At 40.9% G+C, this 12647-nt stretch overlaps 1 protein-coding gene and 1 long non-coding RNA gene across 4 annotated transcripts in view; one reads left to right on the top strand and one right to left on the bottom strand.

The window, feature by feature from the left end:
* LOC137225142 (uncharacterized) overlaps window positions 1-12647 on the bottom strand; it is a 94942-nt gene that overhangs the window by 70046 nt on the left and 12249 nt on the right. For all 3 annotated transcript variants that reach the window (XR_010943704.1, XR_010943705.1, XR_010943706.1), the window contains exon 3: window positions 9573-10918. This is a non-coding gene — a long non-coding RNA (uncharacterized lncRNA). The remainder of the gene's footprint in view (window positions 1-9572; window positions 10919-12647) is intronic.
* Window positions 1282-12150, top strand: CSTA (cystatin A). The gene is made up of 3 exons (XM_067738719.1): window positions 1282-1434; window positions 8370-8471; window positions 11907-12150. Exons 1-3 carry the CDS (start codon window positions 1369-1371, stop codon window positions 12033-12035), a joined length of 297 nt encoding a protein of 98 aa, XP_067594820.1. The 5' UTR covers window positions 1282-1368; the 3' UTR covers window positions 12036-12150.

Genomic DNA, 12647 nt, shown 5'->3' with positions numbered 1-12647 from the left:
TCATGTCATCCACATTTGCTATTTTTCTCAACACATAGATAAAGGCATTCCAGGGACTTCCCTGGTGGCACAGTGGTTAAGAATCCACTGGCCAATGCAGGGAACACTCTTATATTGGAAACTCTTTTGTTCCTTTTGAACATTTTTATCATGTGTACGTGTTACACATTCCAAAAATTGAATAAAATAATACAAATAAATATGCACACAAAACAAGATTTACTTCTAGATAATTTGCCTGCAAAAGCCCTCACACATGTATAAAAGGAAAAAAAATGCCTCTTGTTTATAAGGGTAAAAAACTGGAAACAACCAAAGTCTTCATCAGTAGGGGAATAAGTATGTAAAATATGGAATAGTATATAGCACTTAGAGGGAATGGATAAACGGTAGATAGATAAATAGATAGAGATAAGTAGATAGATAAATAGATCTATCATAGAATAACACTTAAAGGAAATGAACTAGATTGATCTCTCTGTGTATCAACACGGAATGACTGAAAAATATATTAAGTAGAAAAAAAGCATAATATAGAGTATATGTTTAGCATAAAATTTAAGTAGATTTTTAAAAACACACTAAATAAAAGTATAAAAAATGGGCTAGAAGGATACCAAACTCACAATGTAGCTTACAAGTGTGGAGAGCAAGATTGGGGGTTGGGGAGTGGGGAACTTGTGATATCAATAGTTTATTTCTTGAAAACAACTACCGAAAAAAAAAAAGGAAACAAATATGACCAAATGTTAAAAGTTTTCATTCTGGATGATAGGAATATAGGTATTTATTGTTTTATCCTTTGTGTTTTTCTGTATTTTAAACAGTTCTAGAAATGTAAATAAAAGTAAAATACAAACATCCAGCCAAGATTCTCCAGATAGATCTTTACTTTCTTTATAAAGTCAAGTCCACTTTAAACAATCAGCCTTGACATTATTAAAAAAATATTCCTTTAAAAAATAAAGTTTTTGTTAGAAGTTAAACATTGGGAAACTCTCTGGTTGGGGTTTCGGATTTCATACTTCAGATGCAACAGGATGGAACCAAGGTCAAAGAGAACGCAGGCAAGTTTGACTCTTGTTCCAGCACTACGCCTTGTATACACCCACTTGTTCCTCCACAGCCCCGCCTTCTTGCCAGCTCCTGTTAGCATATTCTGCTGAGGAAGCAAGAAGACTTACTTCAAGACCTACTCCCTTTGTCCCTTCAAGATGTACTTTCCCTTTGCCTTTTGTTCTTTGAGGAAAATAAAACCTTCTACGGGTGGAGCTTGTGAACAACACCTTCTTTAAAAACCAGAGCCTCCACCCTTACCTGACCACTTCAGCGCCAGCATCCTGCCCAGAAAAGACGCGGTTAGCCAAAATGATATCTGGAGGCGTAAATGAAGCCAAACCTGCCACTCCAGAAATCCAGGAGATCGCTAACACGGTGAGTGGATGCAGCCCATGAAAAGGTTTGATCCCAAATCTTGGTTTAGGTTGGCCCTGTGTTAAATGTGTGGGTGAACATCAAAACCAGAATATGGGGAAATGTGTGGTTTTGTTCAGGTTTCCTTACAGCTGAAAAGTTTTTCAGATGAAACCTCTGATAATTCTAAATGTAAGAGTGATATTGAGCAAGTCATATCTCTTCTCTGAGCCTCAGGTTCCCCATTTGTAAAAGAAGAATTTTTATTGGATCATCTCTAAGCCTCTTACAATGTATGGTTCTAGGATTACTAATTCAGTTTCTAATGAAACTTTTCTATTCTCACCAAGTGGAGCCAACATGTAATTAAAGTCTGAGGTTGTTAACAATTGACGAACTAGGGACTTCCCTGGTGGCACAGTGGTTAGGAATCCGCCTGCCAATGAAGGGGACACAGGTGTGAGCCCTGGTCCAGGAAGATCCCACATGCCTTGGAGCAACTAAGCCCGTGCACCACAACTACTGAGCCTGCGTGCCACAACTACTGAAGCCCGCGCGCCTAGAGCCTGTGGTCTGCAACAAGAGAAGCCACCACAATAAGAAGCCTGCGCACCACAACGAAGAGTAGCCCCCGCTCGGCGCAACTAGAGAAAGCCTGTGCACAGCAATGAAGACCCAATGCAGCCATAAATAAATTAATTAATTAAGAAAAAAAAAAGAAACTGCTTATGGTTTTAAAAAAAATAATTGATGAACTAGACGTCAAATGCACTACAGGAAAAAAAATTTTAATAGATTGAATGAAGAGCAATATCATAAAGATGATCCACTTACAGACTTCCTACAAATCTGACTCAATGGACAATGTTTTAGTATTTGGAAGATGATTAAACTAGTAGAGAAGTGGCATAGTCTATGGTGATTCCAAAATTCATTATGGTGAAAATAGAATTCAGTGTGTTTAGCAGGTTAATACATTTTTCTAAGTGTTGTCTGGTTAGCCATTACCTATATAGTAAACATTTATTGTATTGCATATTTTATGAAAAGAAAAAGTATATAAATTTCTATTTTAGGTTTATAAATTGTCGCCCTATTTTCTTGTATCATTCCTTCTTGCTTTTTCTCGCTGAAACTTCATTCTATGATACTGTTTGGCAAAGATTAGCTTGTTGTGTAAGTGGAAGAGATGGGATTCTCTATGTTAAGACACTGAGAAGCTCTCTAAGAGAGCAGATGCCTGAAATTCTACCACTCATTCTGTGGGGCTAAGTATTTCCCTTTCAAGAGTTCTTTTAAAAAAATAGTTACTTTACAATAATGTGAATAAATATATGTGAAAGAATATTAGATCAAAAGTTTCAATTAGACACCAAGATACAAGGTGTCTTAGAAAGTGCACATTCCAAAGGATATGGTAATCCAGATGCAAGTTTTCAAAGAAGTAGCTAATAATAAATTAGATGATTCACCCATGTTAAGAGTAAAAAAAAAAAAAGTAAATACCTTGTCATTTTTTCTTTCTTGAAGAAGGTAATATTAAGTTATTAATGCCTTCATTCAAATCCCTGTATTGTCAGTGTTTTCAAACTTGAATGTGCACACAGGTCACCTGGAGGTATTGTTAAAAGACCAGATTTTGGGGCTTCCCTGGTGGCGCAGTGGTTGAGAGTCCACCTGCCGATGCAGGGGACACGGGTTCGTGTCCCGGTCTGGGAAGATCCCACATGCCGCAGAGCGGCTGGGCCCGTGAGCCATGGCCGCTGAGCCTGCGCGTCCGGAGCCTGTGCTCCGCAACGGGAGAGGCCACAACAGTGAGAGGCCCACGTACCACAATTAAAAAAACAAAAAAATAAGACCAGATTTTGACTCAGTAGGTCTGGGGTGGACCTGAGTTTCTGCATTTCTAACCAGCTGTGGTGATGCCCAGGCTGTCCGTGACCTCACTTGCCTGCAGTACTACAGATACAGGGTATTCTGAGAGGCCTATGGGAGATGGGCTTTCTAAAATCAGAGCGTGGGCAAAGAATCTCAATTTCATCTGTGAAATGAAAATAACACCTCTTGCCCTTCGACCTCAGAGCCGTAAGGACTAATGAGAGCACCTGCATAAAAATGACTTGGAGGGAATTCCCTGGTGGTCCAGTGGTTAGGACTCTGAGCTCCCAGTGCAGGGGGCATGGGTTTAATCCCTGGTCGGGAACTAAGATCCCGCAGGCCGTGACTTGGAAATGAGAAAGCAATGTGCATAGGTGAGGCATTACAATTGTTTACTTCAGATTTTTGCCTGAAGGAGGGGAAGGTCATCCCATAGAGAGGGGAAAGCATCAGAAAAATGATGACTGCAGGTTCAAGGAATTTGACATCAGAATGAAAGAGAGAGGTTGGATCAGTTCAGAAAGAGAAGAAAATCAAACAAAAGGCTTGGGGTTGAGAAGACTTGAACATTTTTGGAGGCAGAAGAAAGGAGTTTCTCCATTCTGAAGATAACAGAGACTGGAAGGTAGTGCTGGTATCAGGTACTAAAGGCTGTTAGTAGTACTTGGGTCCAGAGTACACGTGGAAAAAACCCCCTCTTCCAAAGATTCTCTATGCCCCTCTTCTTTCCTTTTTCCTATTTGGGGAGACAAGTTGTCACGAAGGAAAACAAGCCTGGTTTCTTCATTCAGAAAACATTGATTTGGGAATTAGCTGGAGGTGCAATGGTTAGGACTCTGCTCTCACTGCTGAAGACCCAGGTTCAGTCCCTAGTCTGGGAACTACTAAGACTCTACAAGCCGCGCAGTGTGGCCAAAAGAAAAAGAAAAAAAAGAAAGAAAGAAAACACTGATTATGTACACAGTACTGTGTGAATTGCTATAGGGAGAGAAGGGACATAAAAAATGTCCCTACCCTCAGAGAAATTTATAAAATAGATTGGAGAAAAGGGATACACACAAGGAAATAAAGAGCCAAACATGGCCCCATCCATAAAAAGCCATAATTAAGGAGCAAATGAATGGCCCACCGGCAAAAGCCTCCGGATCAATATGGCTGATCCGTTATCTTATGCCATATGTAAAAAACCATTGGATGAGAATTCTGAGTATGTTTATGTGCAGGAAGGAAATGTTATTTCAATAATTATTTTTAGAAATAAGGGCTATTATTACACATGCACAGATGCATACACACACACACACACACACACACACACATACACACACACACACACACACACACACCCCTAAGTCAAACGTGACTGCTGAATACCATTCCTGGCATACACACAGATCATGATTTTTGTCTGCCAGGACACCACACAAACATCCCATCTGCATACCATTATGGACACATCCAGGAGCTTAGCATGTCATGGCTCTTACCCACAAATCTGTGTTTTCCTCTCTGACTACAGCCCGCTCATCAGTCACCTCTTCCATTGTCCCCACGTCCAGAGAACCTGCCATTCATCCACACCAGAATCCTTCAGACACTCACCTCCCATCTTCATCAGAGCATGCCTAGGCCCACTCTATCACTCATCCAGCTGGATCACATGATGGGTGGTTTCATACTCTCCTCTACCCCTGATTTCCATGGCTTCGTGAGCTCTGGCATTCCAGTCCTTAATTAGAGGTCACTGCCACAACTTCCTCCTCAGCTTCTACTCCAGGTTCAGAGAACTTTGCTCAAGGAAGATGTAAAAACACAGAAAACTCACCCATTACAAATCTACAGATTCATGCCAGTGAACAACCACAGCAGGACCCTAGGGCTGCCAGGACATCCTTTCAGTCATATCCTGTTGATCCTTTTCTAGAAACCCCACAGAGGTGGATCTGGACCTTCTCTCTCCTCAGTTTCTCAATCCGTCCCATCCCCATGGCCCAACCAGATGGCGTCTCAGTTCTTTCTCTTAAAAGATTGCAGCTGGGCTTCTCTGGTGGTGCAGTGGTTGAGAGTCCGCCTGCCGATGGAGGGGACACGGGTTCATGCCGCGGTCCGGGAAGATCCCACATGCCACGGAGCGGCTGGGCCTGTGAGCCATGGCCGCTGAGCCTGCGCGTCCGGAGCCTGTGCTCCGCAACGGGAGAGGCCACAACAGTGAGAGGCCCGTGTACCGCAAAAAAAAAAAAAAAAAAAAAAAAAAGATTGCAGCTATCTTGTTCGAGAATGCCCTGAATTACTTATCCCCTGCTGATCTCATTCCTCTCTCCAATCTAAGACTTTGAACTCCTTAAGCCAGGTGCCATCATTTCTTGTATGCTGGGTGCCTTGCCCCATACTTCCCCTGCCCTCAAAACATAGGTGACAAATGTCCACAAATTACCTCTCACCAACCCTACTGTACTCTCATGTTGCTACCCAAACTCTCCTTTGTTACTCTCTAAAACTTCCCAAATATGACCTATCCATGCTGCCACCATTATCTTTCTATGCATTTTTTCCTAAATTATGCATAGTCCAAGTGTTTCTGCAGAATGATTACAGGTAGCCTGGGTCTTGGGTTCAGTGTGGCTTAAATCCTCAGATCCTAGAGAACTAGCAGCTTACCGAGATTCATGCTCTGCAGCAACAAGAAATGCTTGAACAGCTCTGGGGTAACTGCATTTTACCAGGCGCTCCTCCCTGGAACCATCCTTCCCCTGGTTGGGACCCAAGTAACAAACCTACACTGTTCCCTTCAACACCTCAACCACCACCATGCATGGCAGGCGGAGGAAGGTGAATGCCAACTGTGTTCAGCTCAAGGTCTGTCTGTTTACCACCAGACTCCGGACCACCATTCCCAGGTGCGCTTCACCGTCCTAGCACCCGTCCTGGGGGGTCTTTCAACAACAACCTGCCTTCTGAATAAGGTTTCACTGATCAGCTCCTTCCAACTCTGCCCCTTTTCCTCCTCCTCACCTGAAATCTCATCATCCCAGGTTCATAGCCTCCAACAATAGAGCAATACAAATCTGTTTTACTGGAAAGGGGGAGCAGGGCTATGGGTTATAAGTACAGTGAACCTGCAATCAAGGCACACAGTCTGATAGGTGCCAGAGCACTTACAGAAACAAACCAGGACATTTGAAATCAACTCTCTGATGGAAAATTCTGGACTTGTGGACTGCATAGATACAATGGAAAGGTTACAGATTTGGATGTGTTTCTAGGACAGATAGAAATAAAAATGTCTGATACATAGTTTAAAAAAAAAAGATAAATCAGATACTCACTATTCAAGGCATTTAAAACGCCAAATAACTATAATCAGTAATTTTTCAGCCATTAGCAGTCATGTTCTCCTCACAGCCTTAGGTTCCTCATCTGCAAAATGAGGCTTAAATAGATAATTTGGGGTTTTGTGTAGAGATTAACCCTTCCCAGCTCAGCTCCTAACTTGACTGGTACCCAGTGGCTCAAAAGGCTCAAAAGGATTAGGTAGGGGGGAGCAATAAGACAATGAACTCTTCCCTTACTCATTCTCTCTGCATGCTTGTCCACTTTTCTCTTCTCTCTCCTGCGCCCTACCTCTTCCCATTTCTTTCTTTCTTTTTTTTCTTCACTATTTGTTTCCTTCCTTTCTCCACTTTTTAACCTCACTTTCCATCTCAAGAAAGCAATCACATTCCTCCCATCTATTCTGAATGTTACAGGAGAAATGGGTAGTGGTCCGAGAAGTGTTTGCCCTTCAAAAATGGTCTGAGAACTCAAAGAGTTTGCAAATGTCTAGATCTTCGAAAGCAATCTGGTACCCAAGCCGAGGCACAAATAGAAAAGGTTTCAAAATGCTTGCCCACTGATGGGAAGGACTGTGCGGCCTTGGGAGAACCCTAGATGCACTGGAGGCCTGACTAAAGCTGTATATGCACATAAAATGTTATGGGCTGCGGCTTCACTGGTGGCGCAGTGTTAAGAATCCGCTTGCCAATGCAGGGGACACGGGTTCAAGCCCTAGGCCGGGAAGATCCCACATGCCGCGGAGCAACTGGGCCCGTGAACCACAACTACTGAGCCTGCACGTCTGGAGCCTGTGTTCTGCAACAAGAGAGGCCGCGATAGTGAGAGGCCCGCGCACCGCGATGAAGAGTGGCCCCCGCTTGCCACAACTAGAGAAAGCCTTCGCACAGAAACGAAGAACCAACGCAGCAAAAATAAATAACTAAATTAATAAACTCCTACCCCCAACATCTTCTAAAAAAAAAAAAAAAAAGATGTCTACGCCCTAATCCCTGAATCCCTTAAATATGTTACCTTGCACGGCAAAGGGACTTGTGGGTGTGATTAAAGTAAGGGCCTTGAGATATGCTATACTATTTTTGCAACTTTGAGTCTGAAATCATTTCAAAATAAAAAAAAATTTGTAATGAAATAGTAATTATGGTCTCCCATTTTTATTAATCAAAGACATGTTTACCTATTTGTAAATACATATTTAACAGATGTGTAAATCACATAAATGGAGTTCGATATAGCCTTGGTAATTTGTTTCCTCTTGTCAACAAAAAATTAATCAGTTGATTTAAGAAAGAAATGGGAAATTTTTTCGAGCCAAATTATGGATTATAACCCAGGAAGAACAACATCTCAGAAAGCTCTGAGAACTGTTCCACCCATTAGAAGTCAAGGCACAGGTACATAAGTTTTTCGAGACGGAGGGTTGTACATCAAATGATGTATAGTTGACAGTTTATTTAATCCAGATCTAAGCAGCATGGTGGTGGGTCATGTGATTCCTTACAAGATAGAGGAGGGATGTTATCTTTTAAGGAATTGTCTTGTCGATGCTAGGAGCATGTTAAACCATGTTTATGGTTGAGCAGGTATTCCTGCTGATGGGAGTGGTTTGGTCGATGCATAATGCAGATACAAAATGCAAAGTGGGGGGAGAGGGGAGGCCAAAGGGCAGAGAGATTTTGTTGTTGTTGTTTAAATTTCTCTGGTCTTGCCATAAAAATATGACTTTTATTTCATACTCTTTTCTTAAGGTTAAACCACAGCTTGAAGAAAAAACAAATGAGACTTATGAAGAATTTGAAGCTGTGGAATATAAAACTCAAGTGGTTGCTGGAATTCATTACTACATTAAGGTTAGAGTTCAACATTCGCTTTAGCACTAAAAGATATTGTTGTATCTTTCACTTTATGCAATGCTCCCTGTCTCCCCTACCTTATAATTTGTTCTTTCTCCTTGTCCTAAATCAAGATGCCTACCTAGCATGGTGCTGCCCAAGTGGTAAACTCTCAAACTTGGCAGATGACGGTATATTTATATCATCTTTTTCTTGTGAATTTAGAAACCTTTCTTATATCAATTCTTAACTTAATTTCCAGAAAATGTATAGAAAAAGACTTCAGAATTCAGGGCATGATTAGCTTGCGGCCATGGCTTCTTCATGTGGGATCCTAGGATCCTAAAGATGTGGGACTGGACCAGATGCTATCTTGAAGCTTATTCCATCTCAAAGCTTTGTGATTCTATGTGTCTAAATGAAATGGGTTTAAGGAATGATTTGAATCATTAGCTGGGAAAATCATTTAAAACAACTTTTGCCCTTTAAATAAGAATTTTGATTAATATAATTTAAATATATTATTTTTGTAACTCAAATAACTAGTTTCAACTTGTGGCACTGTAGGTGTAGTTTGAAGCAGTGGAGTATTAAAAGTCTTTTAAAAATTAATTTTATAGTTATATCAGAAAATTATGTGATGCACTGATCCAGTTCTAAATGAAGAAAACTTTTTTGTGAAGTTATTGAGAGGGAACCAATCCAGCAAATCAACCATGGATATTTGGAAGCCATTTTCAACCTTTTGTATTGAGAAGATGATAATTCTCATTTAGTAAATAATTACAACAGACATTCAAATGTATTTACTTAACCTTTACTAACCTACTTGATGAGGGCACAGTCTGGCTTATTTCTCTTTAACAAACAATTAACCACTTAAGATATAAATTTTTTTTTAATGTTTTCAGCAAAAAAAATAAAAATGTGTTGTTAAGCAGCTCTGCATGAAAAAATTACAAGACTGGGTCATGTGAAAAGATCAGCCCAAATTGGGAGATTGGGATTGACATATATACACTAATATGTATAAAATAGATAACTAATAAGAACTGCTGTATAAAAAAATAAATAAAACAGAATTCACACACACATACACAAAAATCAGCCCAGTCCTACCACATTTGAGGTCCTGGTACATGCCAGGTGCTGGGGTGCTACACAGGGGTGAGATCCTGCCTCGTCCTCAGAAAGCAATGGTCTTGTTTCCTCCCTTCCTGCTTTCTTCACAGCTAGAAAAGAATGGTTTCTAGTTAAAAGTGGTTTTGTTCAAAGATAAGAAACATTCCATCAAAATTGGGATCATTATTTTAATAATTTATGATTAATCCAAGTACAAAAATTTCGCATACTAACCAGCTCATACATTTCTTAAAAGGCCCATCAGAAAACTATCTTGGAAATTTCTTCCCTTAAGACCACAGTCCCCTTCCCTCCCTACCTCACCCTCCATCTGCTATCAACTTTCTCCTATGGGATTAAAGTCACTGACCACAGTTTCCTCCTTACTTCCTGGCCATCTAGCTGTTGACCTCTTTGATCTGAGACACTCACTCTCTGGATTTCAGATCTGGCTGGTGATGTGACCTCCTCTTGTTTTTCTCAAGTACCTGTCAAGAGGCAGGTGGTAAAATGGAAGGATTGTAGGCTTTGGTGTCAGACAGTCCTGGGTTTGAACACTTACTCGGCTTGTTTGACTGGTTAAAACCTGTGCGATCCACAGCCCCTCATCTTCTCTGAGCCTTAATTCCTTTAGCTTCACAACATGAATAATAATAACCTACTTTGCAGGGTGTTATGTGGAATAAATGAACTAGAAATTTACTAAGCACTTATGGGGACTTCCCTGGTGGTCCAGTGGATAAAACTCCATGCTCCCATTTCAGGGGGCCCAGGTTTGATCCCTGGTCAGGGAACTAAAAGTTCACATGCCACAACTAAAGATCACACATGCTGCCACGAAGATCCGGTGTGCCACAACTAAGACCCAGCACAGCCAAATAAATAAATAAATATTTTTTTTTAAAGAAAAGAAGTTTACTAAGCACTCACAATGTGCCAGGCACTGTCCTAAGAGCTGGACATGTATTATCTCATTTAATCCTCTCAACATGTCTATAAGTATGATCATTTCCTTCGTGTTGCTGATAAGAAAATTGCCCCCTGGGGAGGTGAACTAACTAACTAAGGTCACAATACTATAAGAGCACAGCCAGAATTTGAACCCAAGTAGTCTGATACTTACCTATTAGCTGTGCTGCCTCTAATAATGTATGCAAAAGCTGGTGCCCTGTTCCAAGCACAGAATAAATGTTTTTGAAATGTTACCCCATAGAGTGAAACTAACACAGATGTTGAAGTTTGGCTTTGTCACTTATTAGCTGAGAGATTTATGAAAAATTACTTAATCTCTCTTAATCTGCTCTGCATCTGTAAAATGGTCCTTGTTCCACCTTTCTTCTTGCCTAGAACAAAATGTAAATATAATCAAGTATATAAGATGGTCATCATAGTGTCTGACTCATGGTAAACATTTGATAAATGACATTTATTAAAATTAGTTTAGTTAGATTTATATATAAAGAATGAACTAGTGGTTACCTGTGGGGAGAGGGAATGTGGGAGGGGCAAGATAGGGGTAGGAGATTAAGAGGTACAAACTACTAAGTATAAAATAAATATGCTACAAGGATATATTGTACAGCACAGGGAAATAAAGCCATCCTTCTATAATAATTTTTTTAAATAAAATAAAATTAGGTTAGGAAGGGACACCAGAGCACAATAAATATTATTCAAAGACAAAACTTTTACTGTCTGAACCAAGAACAAAAGTGGGAATTCTTACCATAGTTTTCTAGGTCCCAGATTCATGCCCAGATTACCATTTCAATCTTCATACCAATGATTTCCCAGCAAGATCCCTTTACTTCAGAAGGGAAACTAGACTCTACACCCCTGGGTCCTGCTCAGTTTTACCTATGGGCATTTATAAAGCAGGTTCTAATATAGATATGGGAACCACACATCCCAAATTCTCTAGGGCAATTCCGATTTTCTTCTCCTTGCTCAAACCATGTGACAAATAAAGTATCCCAATTTGGGAGTCAGAAAATGGAAACCTCAAAAAGACTGTCACTTGTTTTCTTGATCTGTGCATCTTTGAAAATGAAATGCAACTCTGGACTTTCATTTGTGCACAGAATATAGTAAACTATAAAATAAAATAAACCTAGGACCTATGTCTCTTGCCATGCCTTTAGCCTGCCCTTTCTCTCATAAAAGAAGATGGAAGGTTTATGTAAACTAAGGGTCTAAGAATGGTGGTCTAGGAATGCTATTCCAAAAGAGCTTATTGCAGCTAAATCTTTATAGGTCTGTAGATCTTTCATTTGACATGGATCCGTGTGAATGAATCTCCTTTTTCTTTTTTTCTTTTTTTTTAACTTCCAGATACGAGTAGGTAATGATCGTTATATTCACATAATAGTATTCCAGAGCCTTCCTCAACAAAATCAGTCTTTGGCACTTACTGGCTACCAGGCTGACAAAAGCAAGGATGATGAGCTCACCGGCTTCTAGCGACATGTTCTGAAAGCAGTCGATTCTTTCCACTGTCTCCTGATTAATGGCCCCTGCTAATAAATGTAACTATCAATAAAGAAGTATTCCTTTTCAAATAAATTAATCTCTTCTACTAGCTCTCATCTGTTTTTTTTTTAAGATGTTGTGGGGAGCTTCCCTGGTGGCACAGTGGTTGAGAGTCCGCCTGCCAATGGAGGGGACGTGGGTTCGTGCCCTGGTCCGGGAAGATCCCACATGCCGCAGAGCGGCTGGGCCCATGAGCCATGGCCGCTGAGCCTGCGTGTCCTGTGCTCCGCAACGGGAGAGGCCACAGTAGTGAGAGGCCCACGTACCGCAAAGAAAAAAAAAAAGATGTTGGGGGTAGGAGTTTATTAATTAATTAATTTATTTTTGCTGTGTTGGGTCTTCATTTCTGTGCGAGGGCTTTCTCTAGTTGTGGCAAGCGGGGGCCACTCTTCATCGCGGTGCACGGGCCTCTCACTATCGCAGCCTCTCTTGTTGCGGAGCACAGGCTCCAGACGCGCAGGCTCAGTAGCTGTGGTTCACGGGCCCAGTTGCTCAGCAGCATGTGGGATCCTACCAGACCAGGGCTCGAACCCGTGTCCCCTG

Source organism: Pseudorca crassidens, chromosome 5, assembly GCF_039906515.1.
Source record: "Pseudorca crassidens isolate mPseCra1 chromosome 5, mPseCra1.hap1, whole genome shotgun sequence".
Taxonomy (NCBI): domain Eukaryota; kingdom Metazoa; phylum Chordata; class Mammalia; order Artiodactyla; family Delphinidae; genus Pseudorca; species Pseudorca crassidens.
The sequence above is the reverse complement of the archived record's forward strand: the minus strand, read 5'-3'. Positions and strand labels throughout refer to the sequence as shown.

Coding starts and splice junctions, on each gene's coding strand:
- CSTA (XM_067738719.1), top strand. CDS start 1,369: ATGATATCTGGAGGCGTAAATGAAGCCAAACCTGCCACTCCAGAAATC. Junction 1,435..8,369: donor TCCAGGAGATCGCTAACACG/GTGAGTGGATGC, acceptor TCTTTTCTTAAG/GTTAAACCACAGCTTGAAGA. Junction 8,472..11,906: donor GAATTCATTACTACATTAAG/GTTAGAGTTCAA, acceptor TTTAACTTCCAG/ATACGAGTAGGTAATGATCG.